The sequence below is a fragment of the Typopeltis vanoorti genome, chromosome 16 (assembly GCF_054136105.1).
Source record: "Typopeltis vanoorti isolate ZY-2024b chromosome 16, IOZ_Tvanoo_1.0, whole genome shotgun sequence".
Lineage (NCBI taxonomy): Eukaryota > Metazoa > Arthropoda > Arachnida > Uropygi > Thelyphonidae > Typopeltis > Typopeltis vanoorti.
Window position 1 is genome coordinate 28,108,072 of NC_143564.1, and position 19,358 is coordinate 28,127,429.

Consider the following 19,358-nt stretch of genomic DNA (forward strand, 5'->3'; position numbering starts at 1 on the left):
TATTGATAATTCATAATTGATATTATCTAAAATTCGATTTACTAAGCATCTTACTAAATATTATGTTGCAATCACAATAAATGTTCACTCATAGTTCACAGTGATGTTTTGTTTGAGGATTTGAAAATTCTTAAGAAATTTCTAAAAGAATCAAATCATTTAGATTTTGGATGCACTGTAGGCTCTATATGGGATCTAAAACATGCAAACAGTATCCATCCTATTGCTCTGTTTAATTATGCAAGATATTGGAGTAAATGGCTAACTTGTCTTTAGTATCTAGAGTGAGTGACTTTTTTTTTCCCTAATATTTAATACAGCTTTTCTAGAAACTGATATTAGATTAACTGATTCAACCAGAACCATCCATTAGAGATCCATTCTTGAAACAGTCACAACTGGTTTCCAGTTTCTTTGACATGCTTATGACACTGCTTGGAACTATTACATCTTTAAGACTTTTTTTAACCTGAGTCTCAGAATGCCTTTTATTATTATTATTAAATATTCTTCTCCATCTGAACCTGATTTCAAGCGGGAATCTCATTTTCTCAGCTCTTAGATGCCTCTCTCTCATATAAAATTTTTTTTGCCTTCAAATTTCACTATAAAAAAACAACTTTATCAGTCTCTTCACCAATGCTCTTTATGTGGTGATTTTAACCTCTCATTGCTTTAATATAAATTGCAAAATGGCAATTTATGCTGAATGACAAGCCCATCTTATTTCATAGGAACTGAAGAATTGAGTTTGTTTTTTACTCCAGGAAGCAGTATTGGAAATCATGCCAAAAAAAGCATTATTTTCCTGACCTAGAATTTAGGCGGGCAAATATCTCAGTTGCAAGAGAGAAAAAATTCTAGAGCATTTTTAACAAGGAGCACTTATTCATTATATACATATGTAGAGAGAAAAGTAAGAACCACTGAACATTCTTTGTGCCCTATCTTAATTAGTAATCAGGTGAATTGAATGAAATTTGGGTAGCTGCTCATGTTATTTTAGAGTCAGAAAAAAAGTATGTGTCAATAGTGCAACAACAGCCAAAAATAGAGTGGGGGGGGGGATAATTTAGCTGGACTGCACCACCCCAAATGTGAGATCAGTATTCTAAGTTTGGCTGTAGTTTGTACAGATGTGGAGTTGGTAACTGATAGGAAAGATGGAAAGTAAGTTCTTGAATGAACAGTGAGGAGCTCAATTTTTTTTTAGTGGCTGGGGGGGGGGGGGTGCTATAGAAATTATGTTTGCACTAGGAAAGATTAGTGTAAACTGGCAGTCTGAAAAAGAAGCTGACATCAAAAAGTAAGGGATGAAATAAGGTTTTTTGCAAGAAAAAAGGAAATTTGTTTTGGAAGCATTGTTGGTGAATGAGTTCTCATCATTCCATTCAAGGAAGTGTGAAAATCACTAGTTTCAGATACTAGTTGTAGAATATTGTGAGATTTGGGGTTTTTGAGCACAGTGTTTGGCAATATGAGTAGGAGGAATTGAGAATACTGTTATCAGCAAAATTGTAAATAAGGTTTGAGGTCAGCGAGAAAAGGCTGCCTATGCACATGAGGAAGAAGGTGAACAACATAAGCCCAAGGAACCACACCAGTAGAGAGATCCAAAGAGAGGACACAATCCACCACCACATGCAGTCATGTGGTGGTGGATTGTGTCAAGATCTTGAGTGTCCAGTAGTACAGATCAATTCTTCAATCAATTCCCCAGACATCTGTATCCCCATTATCCACCACCACAATCGATTCCCACCTTTGTACAAAGGTGGGTGATATTGGCAAGATCTACCCAGGAACCCAAGTGGCAGAATCTGTTACTGATCAGTACAAGCTAATCAGATTTCAACAAATTAGTATAGAGATTTTGTTGACAAATTTTTCATCACCTTTTCCAGGTAATGAAGTTGACCATTTCCATCACCCTAAATCTTTTTTTAAGCCAAACATAGTCAAGCATCGTCTGCCAATTGGCAGACCACTCTGGGATACTCCTTCGCATAGGATCAGATAGAGAATCTTTATTACATAGAAGTCATTACATATCTGAGAAGCTATTCTTAGCATCAGCTACGAAGCACGCTCTCTCTCTCAACCTCAACAAGTATGGTTGCATTAATTTACCAAAGATCTGGGAAACTATCATTTCTCTGAATTAACTTTGTGGTTATCTGACCCATAGAGGATGCCACATAAGGACATTAGGTGTTCAATTACAATGTAAATTGTTTCTACAATTACTTGGTTTAGTGTTGTGTGCCTGTCGCAGTTTCATTTGTACTCTGGTGATGCTGACTAGAAAATCAGCAAAATATTAGTGAATTTAATAAATATATTTTTTCCTCTTGTTGTTAGTTATACCATTAAGCTTTATTATGGATAATGAACAACATCTAAGCTTTTCTGTATGAATTTCTGCAATGTCTTTTTTTATAGCTGCATTTATGGGTACTATTCTACTGAACTGCTTTATAGCATTCTTCTGCTTCCCTTTTATGGGGTTTTAATTAGTTGCTATATGCTCCTTCTGATTCTCCCAAGCTCTTCAAGGAAGACTAAGGATTTGTCAGATAAATAAGTGTCGATGTGCTGACAGTAAAAAGAAAATATGATTGAAATCTGATGCCAAAGTACAAGAAAAAAGACTCATGCTGGCTCGGACGTTGCCCAGTCAAACAAGGTTCACGTCCCCAATCGAGTAATCAGGGTTGGATCAAAAAATCAGTTACTGAAAACAAAGACAAAAAAATCAAGGCCTGTAAAGGATGGAATACCAATTGGCACATGGAATTTATGTTGGAGGTTTAATGGATTTTTTACAACACTCAAAAAGAATTAAAATAGAATTTAATACTTCCTATATTTCGTCCTAGTCACTAGGACATCTACGGGGATTACAAAGACAATTAATGTAACATGCACACAAAAACTTACAATACTAAGCCCAACCACGTGGGTGACAATAAAGTCCTATCTAGGTGGAGCGCCCTCTAAGGGCAGTTGTAGGTGGCCTGGAATGTAAGGTGGGACCTCTGGTGATGACTGTTTCCCAAATCTTCGGAAGCTTAATGCAACCGTATTTGTTAAGATTTGGTTGGTTTTTGAGAGCTGCTGCTGCTTCTAAGAAAAGTCTCTCTTTCTTGAATTTGCTGTGGTGGAGCATGGTGGTTTTCTTCCATGATACTCTGTGGGTGGTGTCCAAAACATGGTCAGCCAAGCCTGAATGGCCATAGTTGTGTTTAACGATATACGACTTGTGTTCCTCTAGGCGGATGGATGCTGATCTGCCTGTCTGTCCAAAGTACGCAAGCTTACAGGAACAGGGTACTTTGTAAACTCCAGGCAGAGAGAGAGGAGGGAGCTGATCTTTCATAGAACGGATATGGGTAGCCAGTTTGCGACAGCAAACTGGCTACCCGTATCCGTTCTATGAAAGATCAGCTCCCTCCTCTCTCTCTGCCTGGAGTTTACAAAGTACCCTGTTCCTGTAAGCTTGCGTACTTTGGACAGACAGGCAGATCAGCATCCATCCGCCTAGAGGAACACAAGTCGTATATCGTTAAACACAACTATGGCCATTCAGGCTTGGCTGACCATGTTTTGGACACCACCCACAGAGTATCATGGAAGAAAACCACCATGCTCCACCACAGCAAATTCAAGAAAGAGAGACTTTTCTTAGAAGCAGCAGCAGCAGCAGCTCTCAAAAACCAACCAAATCTTAACAGATACGGTTGCATTAAGCTTCCGAAGATTTGGGAAACAGTCATCACCAGAGGTCCCACCTTACATTCCAGGCCACCTACAACTGCCCTTAGAGGGCGCTCCACCTAGATAGGACTTTATTGTCACCCACGTGGTTGGGCTTAGTATTGTAAGTTTTTGTGTGCATGTTACATTAATTGTCTTTGTAATCCCCGTAGATGTCCTAGTGACTAGGACGAAATATAGGAAGTATTAAATTCTATTTTAATTCTTTTTGAGTGTTGTAAAAAATCCATTAAACCTCCAACATAATGTCCTCACAGCACTTAAGCCTCTACACAAGAGTGGCACATGGAATGTCTGTACACTCTGGACAACTGGAAAATTGCAGTTGCTTCAAGAAGAAATACAGATGTGATATATTGTGTATTTCAGAAATGAGATGGACATTGTCAGGAGAATCAAATGGTGGAAGAGTTCTCTGGTCAGGAAATGAAAGTAAGCATGAAGCAGGCGTAGGTTTCCTGCTAGGTAACAAGGCCTGTCAGGCAATGATAGGATACAAACCAGTTTGTGAAAGAATAATGGCCAACCATTTAATATCACAACCATTCGAATATATGCGCCCACTGCAGAGAGTGCAGATGAAAACCTTGAGAGATTTTACAGGGATCTACAACTAGTAATTGATGAGGTGCCGAAGCAGGATATACTCATCATTGGAGGAGACTGGAATGCAAAGATTGGCAAAAATAACACATGGCGGGAAAATTTGGATATGGAGAAAGAAATGAACGTGGGGAGATGCTTCTGGAATTTGCCACGGATAACAACCCGATGATTTGCAATACCAAATTCCAACAAAAATATTGTTGTAAATGGATGCGGCTCTCCTTCGATGGAAAACACAGGAATATGATTGACTTGATATTAATAGACCAGAAATGGAGAACCTCAGTTCATTCCAAGGAGCTGATATTGATTCGGACCACAGCTTGGTGATTGCGAATATAAGACTAAAACTGAAACAGAAGTACAAAGGAAAGTTCCAGAAAACTAAAGACATCTCAAAACTAAATGAAGACAGGCTAAGAACAGCATATCAGAACATATTGGACACTAAGCTTAACACCCCAAGTGAAAAACAAAATATAAATACAAGAGCAGAATGACTGACTACAGTGCTAAAAAAAGTGGTAGAGGAAGTAATTCCTGAAAGAGAAAAGATCAACAAGAAATGGATAACTCAGGAAACCCTAAAATTAGTACAAGAGAAAAGAGAACTGAAACTTAAGAGATAATTCAGAGGCACAGATGAGTTATACCGTCAAAAATGCAATGAAGTATGGAAAGCAGCAAGATCCAAATGGTTGGAGGACCAGTGCAAAGACATTGAACAGTACTATGCAGAACACAAAACTAGATAGGTCTACAAACTTATAAGAAATGTCAATAGAAAGTGGCAAACAAGATCAGTAGTAGAAGAGGAGGTGAATAAGGCTATAAAACATCTCAAGAATAACAAGAGTCCTGGAAATGACCACATAATAGGCGAGATGCTAAAATATGGGGAAGAATCAGTTTCATAGCTTATGTATCATTACATAGCTTATGTATTGCAAAAGAAATACGTAAGCTATGTAATGAAATATGGAGATCAGGGTATGCCCCCGAAGAGTGGAAAAAATTGGTCTTGGTTGTTCTTCATAAGAAAGGCAGTGCTTTAGAATGCACCAATTACAGAACTATTGCATTAATGAGTCATCTTGGCAAAGTGCTGATGAAAATACTAACAGAATGCCTGAAGGGGTATATGGAGGCACATCTTCCGGATGAGCAAGCTGGATTTCGACAAGATCAAAGTACAGTGCAACAAATACTCGCACTAAGACTAATAGCAGAGAAAGCTCGAAGAAAGAACGGAAAGATATATTGCTGTTTCGTGGACTTCCAAAAAGCATTTGATAATATTGATCAAAATATAACATGGGCTGTCATGCACAATAAATTGATCTTCCTACTGAAAGATATAAACAACCAAGCACAAACAAAAATCAGAATAGCAAGTGAGACTGGAGATTGGTTTGCCACTAGTCAAGGCACAAGACAAGGGGACCCAATATCACCAATCATCTTCATCACACATCTGGGAAGAACACTAGATAAGATTAAAGAAGGTGGAGGCATTTCAATAAATGGCATGAGAATAAACTACCTCTGCTTTGCAGATGACATCATCCTGATTGAAGATGACACAGCAAGGTTGGAACAGACATTGCAAACACTATACACAGAAAGAAAAAGATATGGACTAAATGTCAACTTTGAAAAAACTAAAACAATGATATTCAGACAACAGGAGTTACTGAACAGAGTTACGATAGACAGATTTCAACTGGAAAATGTGGAACACTTCACATATCTTGGGTGCCACATGACGCACGACTTGGACCCCAAAAAAGAGATAACAATTACAATAGCCAGAGCAACAACTATTTTAAATAGCAATGGACCAAAAAAAAAAAAAAAAGGAAGAGCCAAGCTATAAAGATGCAAACTAAACTGTGGCCATGGTAGAAACCTGTATCTTCAGCAGCATGCTCTATGGATGCGAGGCCTGGGTACTCCTGAGAGAATCTGAAAGGAGGATATTGGCATTTGAGAGGAAGTGCTATAGAAAGATCTTGAGAATAAGCTGGATACAGAAAGTGAACAATGAGGAAATCTGCAGACGAATACAACCAAAAGAAAACCTGATTCAGAAAATAATCCAAAGGAAACTACGTCTATTTGGCCATATATGTAGAATGAATGATGAGAGAAAATTAAAAACGTTGCTATTTGGAATGATTGAAGGAAAGAACAAAAGAGGAAGACCAAACAGAGAATGGGGCAATGGCATCGTCAAATGGTGCGGAAACTCTATACACAAATTAGTCATCTTGCACAAAACAGAATGCAATGGAAGAATCACATCAAGGTGGCAGCAGGCACCTACAGGCATTGGACCCATGGTTGTTGATGATGATGAATTAGTTGCTATGTATATGACCACAAAGATGTTTTAAAGACTAGTACATCTGTCCTCGCCAAATAAACCACGATGAATGAATGAATGAAAAGGAATTAGTTGCTGCATTAGTATTTGTAAACAGTTTTTCTCAGTGATACACATGATACAAAGCACACTGATAAGTTAACTTTCCAGAATTGGCTCTTGTGGGAAGTTGAAATATGATCCCAGAGGAATTCATGTGAGAATTTTGTAGTTTGCTTCAAATCTGTCTTTTCAGCTTTCATGTAAAGCAGAAACAAAGAAATTCAGCCAGGCAGACGTCTGGGAATTGATTGAAGTTCCTGAAATTTGCTCTGAAAAATTGTATATATTGAATTTCATAGTCTTTGCATGACGTCTGGATTTAACTTTTTGGAATGTTTTTTGGCAGAATTTCCACCTCTTGTGCTCTCATTTAAAACAACAAAGGAACAAAATTATTCAAGTGAAATTTTGGGAATGAGTGTACAAAGTTGCAAAAGTACAATACCTGAAGATATGGTTGTATTTTTTCATCATGATTGCCATGAATAGAAAGAATTCATTCTTGCATTGATTATGATACAGAAATGTCTTAAATGCTTTATCTTTCCCCACCAAATGCACTAAGTAATTCCAAAAGTGTTCTTTAAGGAAAAAATAGATATGAAATCTCTTCATCTGACATATATAAAAATATAGACAACAAAATCAGCAAGTTTCATCCCCAAGAATAGGGGATGAAACTTGCTGATTCATCCCCTATTCTTGGGGATGAAAGATATACATAGTTTCAAAAGTAGGTATTAAATATATAGATAATATACATGCCAGTCAATGGGGTGCTGTATAGTGTATTGATAAACTCATTTTAAAATGATCAAGTGCCCTACAGTAAATGTCATATGAAATCATTTTGTGAAACTTTCATTTCTAATTTTATTTAAATATATATATATATATATATATATATATATATATATATATATATATATATATATGGTGAATTTCTTAAATATTATAAATAATTTTGTTTTCATGTTCATTTCAGAAATTTAAGATTTTTTTTTTTTTTCTATTTTTGTAGAGTGCAACTCGGTCTGTGGATTAGCAGCTAGGCATCACTGCCTTCAACCTATGAAAATAACTTGTAAGACATGTATTGTTTTGAAAGTGTAATTTACAGCAAAACTTTAATAAAAGTTCTTAATATTATAGTATTTTCCATTGCAAATAAAATTATAATGAATAATTTTGATTAATAATTATTTATAATGCATAACAATATGCATTATAAATAGTAATTTACATATCACTTAAGTTAAATGTGTAATGAAATAATTAATTGTAAATACCCAGCCATTGTGTATAAAAACACTTGTGAAATACCGAACTAATTGGCACTATGCTAAATCCAAATTTTAATAACTAAGGAGATCACCATAGATCAGTGGTTCCCAAAGTGTGCGCCGTGGCACCCTGGTGAGCCGTGGCTTCCTCACAGGGGCACTGTGATTACAAAATGTTCATAATTTTATTTCCATTTTCAATTCAATGTGATAGGACGTGACATCTAGCAGACCTGGTACAAACCAGTAACTCACTTAGTAATAACTCTTAGTAGTAACCATTTGCAGATGCCTCTACAAATGGTTACTAGATGGTGCTCTACAATAATTAAGTTTCTTGATTGTTTTAGTAGTTTCTCAGTACTTTGTGTTCGTATATAAATAGCTGTCAATTTCGCGCAGTCTTAGTGTTGAATTCCTTTTTTGGAGATTCTATCAACTGAATATTGTTGTGATTTAGTCAAGTGAAGTTTTTGAAGTATTTCTTCTTGTATGTATTTTTAAAAATGGATCGGTTTTTACTAAACAGTAAAAAGCATTGTGTGAGAGAAAATAAAGAGGGCACACCATCAAATAGGGGCAAGAGTGTGAAGAAACGTAAATATCGAAAATATGATGACAGTTATTTGGACTTTGGTTTTATGTTGACAGAAGTCAATGGTGAAGGGATGCTGTAGTGTGCATTGTGTATGACAGTTTTGGCACCAGAGTGCATGATACCGAGTAAGTTGAAACACCATTTAGAAACCAATCATCCCAGCATGGTTAGTACATCTTGTGACTACTTTACTAGAAAGTTAAGAGTTAAATCAACAAAAAGGTAGTTTTTATGAGCAGGCATCAATAAAGCAATGCTTTGCTATTATCTTACAAGGTGGCACATAGATATAAGAAGCTTCGTACCATCACAGAAGAACTCATTCTACCGGCTGCTGTAGATATGGTGAACATTATGATCGGTGAGTCTGCTGGGAAGCTACTTTCAAAAGTGCCTTTGTCCAGTAACACCATCAGTTGCAGAATACAGCACATAGTGGAGGACCTCAATGATCAATTAATTGTAAAAATAAAAGGGAAGGAATTTGGGTTGCAGCTGGATGAGACCACAGATAATGATGCTCACTTGATTTGCTATGTACGGTTTATAGATGGTAATAATGTTGTAGAAGACCTTCTCTTTTGTAAAAGTATCGCTGCTGGTGCTAAGGCTTAAGACTTGTTAGAGATCCTTGATACTTTTATATCTGAAAATAATTTGAAATGGATTAAGTGCATTGGTGTCTGTACTAATGGTGCTTGTTCTATGTCCGGCTGTTATGGACGATTGTAGGCACTTATTCAAAGCAAAGCCTCTGGTGCACTGTGGACCCATTGCATCGTTATTCACAGGAAAGTACTCGCGCACAGTTTTTGACCTCCAATGGAGTTGATTTCTCGAGGTATGAAATCCATTTTTAAAGAACACTTATCACGGCTTATCATCTGGTTTGAGAAATATTTTCAAAATGATAATATCGATAAATTTGCATGGATTCAAGATCCATTTAATGCCATTGCTCCATCTGAATTTACTGCTGCAGAAGAAGAGAATCTTATTGAATTGTCTTGCGACAATACGTTCAAAACAAAATTTAGCAGCATGGAATTAACTGAATTTCAGATATCAATAAAAGATGAATATCCCCTTCTGAGTGAAAAAGCTCAGAGAATTTTAATTCCATTTGCGACTTCTTATTTGTGCAAAGCTGATTTTTATGACTTGAAAAAGAGGAACAAGGAGACGGCCTTCTGACGATTATTTTTCGCAGAATGTCAGCACATTATTCAATATTCTTTTGCAAGAGCTACTGAAACGTTTAACAACAGAACTTGTTGACTGTACTGGATCCATCATACAAATTAATAATAAAAAAATAATGCAAAAAAAGCAACAACAAAAATCAAGCTACTACTAGTACAGCGACAGATGAGAAAGCATGTGATTTCGCATGTTGGCGACCAATTCGTACATCCTTCATTTCTTTCTCTCCTTCAGAATGAATCGATTATTCTTGGCAAAATGCCAAGGAGACACCTACAAACAGTGGGCATACTATACTACACTACACAATGAATAAAAACAAATGGTAGGTAAAGGATGTATGCTTCCAGTCATTATCAATATATACACTATTTACCAATAACTGTCTGGAGACTAGCAATTTCCAACTTATACCAACAGGCGAATTCTAATATCAGGTATTTTCCACTTTTGGCTTCGATCACCTCCTACACCCTTTGAGTCAGACTTTCTACCAATGAGCAGCAGACACCAGGTGGAATTTGTCCCCATTCCTCCATCAAATCAGGGCAACTCGTTGCAAAGGTGGAGCAAGCTACCAACACTCCTGTCTCAGTATCTCCTATAATGCAAAACACATCTCCTTGCGGACATGTCTAATGTTATGCATTAAGGGAAGGGCCACTACCCAGACTAGTTTCGACCTTTATTGAGGTCTCTTCAGTGGGAGCCAGGCCCAAGTTGAGATACCAGGCAAGCTTTAGCAGGTCATCTCTACCTATCTACCTTTGCAACAAGTTGCCCTGGTGTTGTACCACCTTACCCCAGTCCTGAAGATACTTTCAGGCGCAAACTTTGTTTGCTCACACTTGGATAAAGGATTAAACTAAATTTATTATACTCTAACCAAGTGAAAAATAAACTTTCAACATCTTTCTCTAAATCCAGAATAATTTATTAAAAAAGGGTGGCACACCATCTGGAAACTCCTATAGGTAGAGATGACCTGCTAAAGCTTCTGCCTGGTATCTCAACTTGGGCCTGGCTCCCACTGAAGAGACCTCAATAAAGGTCAAAATTAGCCTGGGTAGTGGCCCTTCCCTTAATGCATAACAATAGACATGTCCGCAAGGAGATGTGTTTTGCATTATAGGAGATACTGAGACAGGAGTGTTGGTAGCTTGCTCCACCTTTGCAATGAGTTGCCCTGGTGTTGTACCACCTTACCCCAGTCCTGAAGATACTTTCAGGTGTAAACTTTGTTTCCTCACACTTGGATAAAGGATTAAACTAAATTTATTATACTCTAACAAAGTGAAAAATAAACTTTCAAAAAACCATTGATATTACATTGAAATATATGAGGATGCATATGTGATCTATAATGGCCGATGAGGTGGTTAATGGAGTGAAAAAATTTACCATAAAAGAAACTAATATAGTTCGCCCACCGATTTGAGGTCCCTCGAAACTACTGCACATGTCAGAAAAAGGAGAATCCATTCCGATAATAGGGTAATCAGTCCGTCTTCTGGGATGTAATAATAAACAAACTGAGTTTGTTTATTATTACAGGTCAGAAAATTTAGCTTTTCTTTTACGAACATTGCTGTTTTTAAAGTGCAACAATTTTGCTTGTATAACAGTTGGAAAAATGTACGTAGAGTGTTAATACGTGCAAATACTGCGTTCTACATAAAACAATGTCACTTCGCTCCATGATAAGTTTCCTTTTATTCTGGGACTTTTTAAAACAAAATCCGATTTCATGAAGTATTTTCCTTAAAGTTTCTCCTTTTCAAGGAAAATTAATTTTTTCTTTAAGCACAGGAATCAATTTCGGAACAGTTGGCACTCTTTTCTCGAATACGTAAAATTTGTGAATAGCTCTTCTTATAACGTCTACATCAAAATCATTCAAAGCTACGGTTTTGATGGTTTTCTTTACTCTGGCGCATTTTTTTTTTAGGAGATTTAAATTTTGGCTTACCTTCACCTTTTGATTCCCTACAAATTCTTTTAACAGTCGACCCCGATACGCCCGCAATTGCACTTGCACGTTTTATGACTTGAGAAAGGGGAACAAGAAGACGGCCTTCTGACGATTCTTTTTCGCAGAATGTCAGCACATTATTCAATATTCTTTTGCAAGAGCTACTGAAACGTGTAACAATAGAACTTGTTGACTGTACTGGATCCATCATACAAATTAATAATAAAAAAATAATGCAAAAAGAGAACAACAAAAATCAAGCTAGTACTAGTACAGCGACAGACAAGAAAGCACGTGATTTCGCATGTTGGCGACCAATTCGTACATCCTTCATTTCTTTCTCTCCTTCAGCATGAATCGACTATTCTTGGCACAAAGCCAAGAAGGGACCTAGAAATGGTGGGTGAACTATAATAGTTTTGCTTTTCTGGACATCTTGCTAACATGCCTACATAATGATAACCTTACCTTTTCAGTGTACAAGAAGCCCACCCACACAGCAGATACATTCACAAACTTTCCCATTTTCTTCCTCCCTCCCCTTAAAAAATATGGTATCATTAAAGCACTAACCAATAGAGCTTATAATCTTTGTTCTAATGAGTCCTCAATTACAGTAGAACTTAAATCATATACACCACACCTTCTTATCGAATGGCTACAGTTCTCCAGTATCAAGAAAATAATCAATCCTTCCTCCAATCCTCGATCTTCTCTTCAGAAAGATTTTAGTAATGCTATCATCATTCCTTATGTCTGAGGCACTTCAGAAAAAATAATTATAGTCTTAAAGAAATATAATCTCTGCACAGCTTTCAAGTTCCACCAAAAGCTTGCTAACCTTGTATGTTCTACTAAAGATAAGCTCCCTCCTCTGTCTGTGCTTGGAGTATACAAAATGCCCTGTTCCTGCAAGTTGGCCTACTGTGGGTAGCAGGGAGATCAGCCAATATCCGTATGTTAGAACACAAAAAAATACATCTTCACTCATGACAATGGTCAATCTGGCCTTGCGGACCATGCTTTAGGAATGTCTCATAGAATTAGTTGGAAAAGACCATGTTCCATCACAATAAATTTAGAAGAGAAAGATTATTTTTGGAATCTGCAGTGGCTTTCGGAAATCAGCCTAATTTAAATTAAATCCTAGGCCACCACAAACAGGTGCCCACATGGTTGGGGCTCCAGTCTTTTGTCCACTTGTTTCCCTTAGTTTTTTTGTGTGTGTGTGTGTTCATTCCAAGTCTAATGTTGTGCTCCCTGATGTCTCAGTGACTGAGATGAAATATTGCAAGAATTAATATTTTCATCCTTCTTGAGTGCTGTTTCACTCCATTAAGCTTTTAACATGAGTTTCTCCCAAACTTAAACTTTAATACATGGACACATATGGTATTCCATACCAGCATTAGTTGCACTTGTCCTCTCTACTTGACAAAGTACGCAGTGTTGATGACACACCTTGGATACTTTCTTCTCATTTGTTCTTGTGACTTAATTTCAATGCTAGAAAAAATCAATCGTTATTTTATATCTTCAAAAAAAAAATAATAATAATAAGCAGTTTTCTTCCATTCTTTTGACAACACCCAAGTCTCCAGAAAAAATGACATTTTTTTTTTGAGATTATAGTAACCTTGATTCTTTCTCTTGGCATGTTTCATATTACAAATATTGCTTTCTCAGAATCCAGAAAATTAGATTTTTTCTGTCACTGTGTACATATACTGTACTCATATTTGAAGTAGTCCCTAAGAGGTCCCTAGGAATACTTCACTCAGTACAGAGGACTACATTTTGGATTATTAATGATCAGTCTCTTCTCAGTTCACTCTCTAGTCTTTCACAAAGACGTGCAGTTTCTGCTGCTTCAATTTTATACAAATATTTCTATGAGCATGTCATCAAAATTGGCATCTATAATTTCCCTCACTCTCTTCCAAATCTGTTAAAACATGCGTCTAATCAACACAAGGAAGAATAAAGCCTAATAACATCCCAAAAGGCAATAGAAAAGTCTGTAAGATAAGCAAAAAACATCGCATAAAACACACTGAAATAAAGAAAAAAAAATCGGAATTCAAAGATGTGGTAGAAACTGTGTATAACAACAACAAAAAAAAGTGGAATGGGTAGGACATATACTACATGAAAGACAATAGATGGGCTTCAAGAATGACACTTTCCCAGGTGCATAAATAGACCACTTAGGAGAATGTGTGGATCTTATATATTGAAATCAGTAGGAGGGAAATGGAGGAGATTACCATCTTTGCTACCTACAGTCATGGAGAAACAAAGACTGAGAGCATGGATCCATTAAGAAATCCAACTCCTGCAAAGATCTCACCCCCTTGGCTCATCCTGGAGTATATCGAATCCATTGCCTGTAACTTACCTTATATTGGTGAAACTGGGTGCAGAATTCCAATCTGTAAAAAATGAGACATTAAACTTAACAATTATAGTAAAACAAGCCTCTTAGATCATGCTTTTAACCCTACACTAATTTGATTGGAAAGATACCTGTTCCTTGCATCATACAAAAATCTGATATGAATGCCTGAAATTTGGATCAACCATTCTAATCTTAACAGTAATGGTGGCATAAAAATCCCAAGAATTTGGATTGCACACATTCAGCTCACAACATACAAAACTTTACGACTCAAAGCAATAATTTCTGCCCTTGTTGGCCACCATCTATACTGTTTTTTTGTTTTTTTTTTTGCTCTAATCTAATTGATATTAGAGTAATTATGTGTGAGCTCATTGCTCTCTAGCTTTATATCATATATCTTTTAAGGATTAAGAACAATACTCTAGCATTGATGTAAGGTTTTGTTTTTCTCTCTCTCCTCTTCACCAGAGATCAAGCTAGTAATGTTAATGGTTGACCAAATTACTGTGACTTTAGCATACTGTGTACATTGTAATATATATATATATATATACACACACACCAAAATATTCACATATGTATGTGAATATTTTGGTTTATATTAAACTGAAGTTTAACACAGTAGTTTCCATAATTTTTTTCATAACAAATGACTTCCCTTTAGTAAACCCAAACTATTCCTTGCAGAGTATATCTTGACTGTCAAGCTATTTCTGTATGCAGCGAGTTCTTACCAACTTCTCTAAAGTCTTTACAGTGACTACAGAGATACTGATAGGTCATTAGTATGACCTATCAGACCTCACACCTCTTTGCAGTGGGATTATCATACATTTTTTCCATTCCTGTGGGATCTTTCCTGAATTAGCACTCAAATTAAACAAACATGTCAACGGCCCAGCCAGTTCAGCTGAACATTCTTTAAAGTAGATGTGCTAATAGCCCATCTGTCACAATTGTTGAATTCTTATCCAGGTAATGCAACAACTCTAGAGTCTTGTCATGCAGCTCTGTCTCTCTTCATCCAATGTAATGGTAGCACCCTGTTACATACGCCAGGTTGATAGAACTTGGTGATGCGAGTACTTATTTGAACCGGTTCATCTTGTTCTGATACTAGAGTACTGTCTGCACTCAGTAAAGTTCTGCATTTATTCTCTGTCTTACATGCAAAATAACGATAAAATTCTTTTGGGTTGCCTTAAACCTGTGCAGCCAATTTCTTTTCGTTTTCCAAATTAGCTTTCCATACAATGTTCGTAATTTTTTCTGGCATGATCTTTCATAACTATTCTTTCTCTTATTCTCATGTTATTCCTTCCACATCATCATCTTACAGATTTCTTGTTTAATGAGATTGCACATCCATTGACTTCCATTCTACACTGAGTCAGCTTTGTATTAGGAACACTCACCAAATAACGCGTTGGTCCACATCACTGTGCAATCATGGCTCATAGACATTTAGGTACAGATTCCAAAAGGTGTCAAACATCCTCTGTGCATAGCTCGACCTATTTCTGCTCCAGCAACTCCGTCAGTTCATGCTCATTCCGAGGAGTATCAGCAATTCTCACATCGCATTCTAACATATCCCACATGCTTACTATTGGGTTACAGTCAGGAGAGTGGGGGGACCAAGGTAATGTGGCAAATTCATTGTCCTGTTGAAAGATTGCACAATGATCAGGGTAATCCTGCAGATAGGGATGGAGATAGTCGGCTAACAGGTCCCCTGTAGTGTTTTCCATTCAGTGTTTGTGGCATGATAACTAACAGGCCTGTTGGTTATTATGCCAGGAAAAAGCTCCCCAGATCATAACACCACCTCCACTGGCTTGTTAAACCTCCAACTGTGCAACTAGGAGATAGGTCTTTATGCCAAATGCAAACCCGGCCACCATCATGGTTCAGTAGGAAATGGGATTCATCACTCCGGGTGACCTTCAATCTGTCAAGGGTCCATTGCTGACTTTCCTTGGCCCATGTGAGGCATTTTTTACAATGCCTTGCCATCATCATGATTACCTGTGTGCAGCAATTGATCAAGCATATAATGAAAGCTGTTCCTGATCCAAATCTCACCAAATTATGTACAGGGAATTGAAGAGGATTGATATTGATAGTTGCATGCCTATATTGGAAACTAGATATCAGTGAAGCAGAAAGTTCATCTGCAGTGGTGTCAGGAGCACTGACTGGACATTGGAAGACAAAAAAAATTGCAGCCTGACGATTCAGTGTACACCTTGTTCTATACTGACAGTAGGCAGAGTTTTTCAGGAGCCCAATGAACCCAGTTTGCCTTGCAAACACAGCTCAAGGTCCTGGTGGTGTCATGGTGTGGGGCCTGGTCTTTTGGTACAGAACAGGTCTCCTGATACTGCTGGAAGAGCAGGTGTCCTCCAAGGAATATCTGAACATTGTTGCCAATCCTGCAATGTTGACTTTTTATTCAGTAGGTGACGGTTCTTTCATGGATGACAATGCTGCTGGCCATTGTGCAAGAACTATTCAGTGACTTACACCATCTTTCCTGGCCACCACAAATTACAGATCTGTACCTCATTGAGAATATACGGGACAGGTTACAAAAAAACAAATCCGGGAGCGAAGTCCTTCAGTAAAATCTGAGCCAGTTAAAGGACTGTCTGATGAATGCTTCGCATGTTGTAGATGCAATCCCATACCTTTAATCTATGCCAAACCGTTTATGTGGTGTAATTAGGACTAAAAGAGGTCCAAGACGGTATTAAATAAAATTTTATAGTTCAGTGGCTGCTATATGGTAACACTTCATTCAAGCTCCGCATGTTAACTTACAGTTTACAATTACAGGATACCCCGTTGATGTAACACGTTAGGTTCCAGACCAGTGTCTTATACCGAATCACTTCTTTTTTCCATTTCACTTATAAATGCACGTAATGATTTAATGACGTTAAGCAGTCATATATGTGCATCATTGACGTCAATAAACATTTACATCAGTTATGCAAACGAAAAATTTAGAATAATTCTCGCTAATGAAAAAAAGCTTAAGGGATCACGCCAACCAGTTTGGTTAACCAACACCATTAAAACGTTTTTCGCTTTGGGCAATATGATTCACGTTTACGGAAAACTAGTATTAACTGATTAGTAGTTTTTAACAAGTGCAACAAGGTAGTAAGAGGTAATCCTATCTTGCGGCCTCTCTGCGTTTGATATCCCATTGTTACTAAATTTTATAATTTTAATCTTTATATCTAATGCAATAGGTTTATGTGTCTTCTTTTCACTGGAGCAACAGCACCTTTACTCGGAATTTTATATGCCGTTATTAGGAGCAATACTTATAAACTAATTTATAGCAACACCAAAACAGATAGATGCACCAAGGAACGACGTCCTAAACAGTTCAAAAACTATGCATCAGTTGATTCACAAGAGCGTCATGTCGCTAAAACCGTAGTTTGAGCGAATGCCTTGGTCATAATTGAAGCATGTGAGAGAATCGTCTTAAGGCAGGTTATTACTGTACTGGCTTTGCATTTATGTTTTTTTTTACCCTGAAGAAGCCACATGTTTGGAAAGTAGTTCGTTTCATTTTAGCTTATCTATACATCATAACAACCTAATAAAACCCCAGCCCCTCCCCTCAATAAAATGTTGAATATTTTAATCATGTGTTTGAGTGGGTTAAGTTTAGTTTTTCAAATATTAAGCATGCCAATGATTTTGATAAATCTATTCATTTTTTATACCAAACTGATCAAAATTATTAACTTTTTCTGCGGATTAAATATTTAAATATTTTCTTATTGTCTCTCTTCTTCTAAACATATATATACATACAAACACATCATTTATTTTCTCAAAAATATTCTAATACAGTAAATTCGATCTAACGGACTATTAGGGACTAAGGGTTGTCCGTTAAATCGCATTAAATGATCTTAGGCATAGTATTGAAAGTAAAACACTTTCAATAGTACAGTATTAATATATTTTAATGAGAACGTTTTTATGTAAATACCTTTTTACTGAGGATTGCGCTTGAAAAAAGCGACAAGTTTCAGTTGCTTTCCACTTTTATACTGTTTCTTAATAACGATCGAAAATGTTCGTAATAAGCAATCACTTCTGGATCTGAAGATTAGCCTATGAACGAGATGATGTCGTCCGTGTGCTCTCTAACCACCGATAGTTTTGGACCAGCTGGAACCGCTTCTTCTTCCTCGTTGTCGACCTCCTGATCTCCCCATAGAACATCTTCAGCAATCTCTTCCTGGCTGAGAATTTGGTAGCCTAGGTGGATGTCTACCTATTGTTCAATGACATTATCACCAGCTTTCGTCAAAGTATCACGGAAATCAGAGGTTTCAAAACCATTGAAATCGTATTCTGATTCATTCCCATTCAGTAATTTGGTCCAGCCGTTGGCTAATGTTGTAGTCTTTATCTCCATCCGAGCGGCAGCAAGATTAAACATTAAAAAATTAAAGACGCAATTTATAAACACTACCGATCGTTCCGATTAACCATCGTATTATTTATTTATTTTTATTAATTATTTCATTATCCTTATTTGTCAAATTATGTCTGTTAAACCGAGAGTTTACTATTCTATAATTAGCCATCTAAAAACGTAAAATATTTATTGTAGTCCTCTATGTTAGCACTTTTTGATAATCTGCTTGAAATAACTGTTTCGTGGATAATTTGATTCTAACTGTATTCCGGTAGTATTTGCACTTTGGATTTCTGTTAATATTTTAATAATTCCAGGTTTGTTAACCGATGTACAGATAGTAGGAAGCAGTATTTCATCATAGTAGTTGAATCCAGGTGGTATGGCAACACGACGGGAACTCGGTGACTTCGAGAGAGGTGTCATCGTCGGCTGTCCCATTGGTGCCATGTCTATATGTGCCATTGCCGCTCAGCTGGAGCGGTGGGCGATGCGATCGATGAAAACGTTCTGGTGCGGAACGTTTTCACCTGGTGCAGGAAAACCCAGAGCGGCCGCCGAAAATGACTGACAGGGACAAGAGGGTATTAAAACCGGTGGCACGCAAAAACCGGCACAGACATCCGTGATGAGTTCC

General features: G+C 37.1%; 1 protein-coding gene across 3 annotated transcripts in view; it reads left to right on the plus strand.

Moving 5' to 3' along the window:
- Window positions 1–7,927, plus strand: part of LOC150097907 (DNA repair protein RAD51 homolog 3-like) — a 168,257-nt gene extending 160,330 nt beyond the window's left edge. For 2 of the 3 annotated variants that reach the window (XM_090406538.1, XM_090406539.1), the window contains one exon: window positions 7,833–7,921. In XM_090406538.1, the coding sequence (XP_090262664.1) occupies window positions 7,833–7,856 (24 nt within the window). In that variant the 3' untranslated portion in view covers window positions 7,857–7,921. Of the gene's footprint in view, window positions 1–7,832 lie in introns of all 3 variants that reach the window. The other variant, XM_090406540.1, reaches the window with a different exon arrangement.
- Window positions 7,928–19,358: the final 11,431 nt, after the last annotated feature.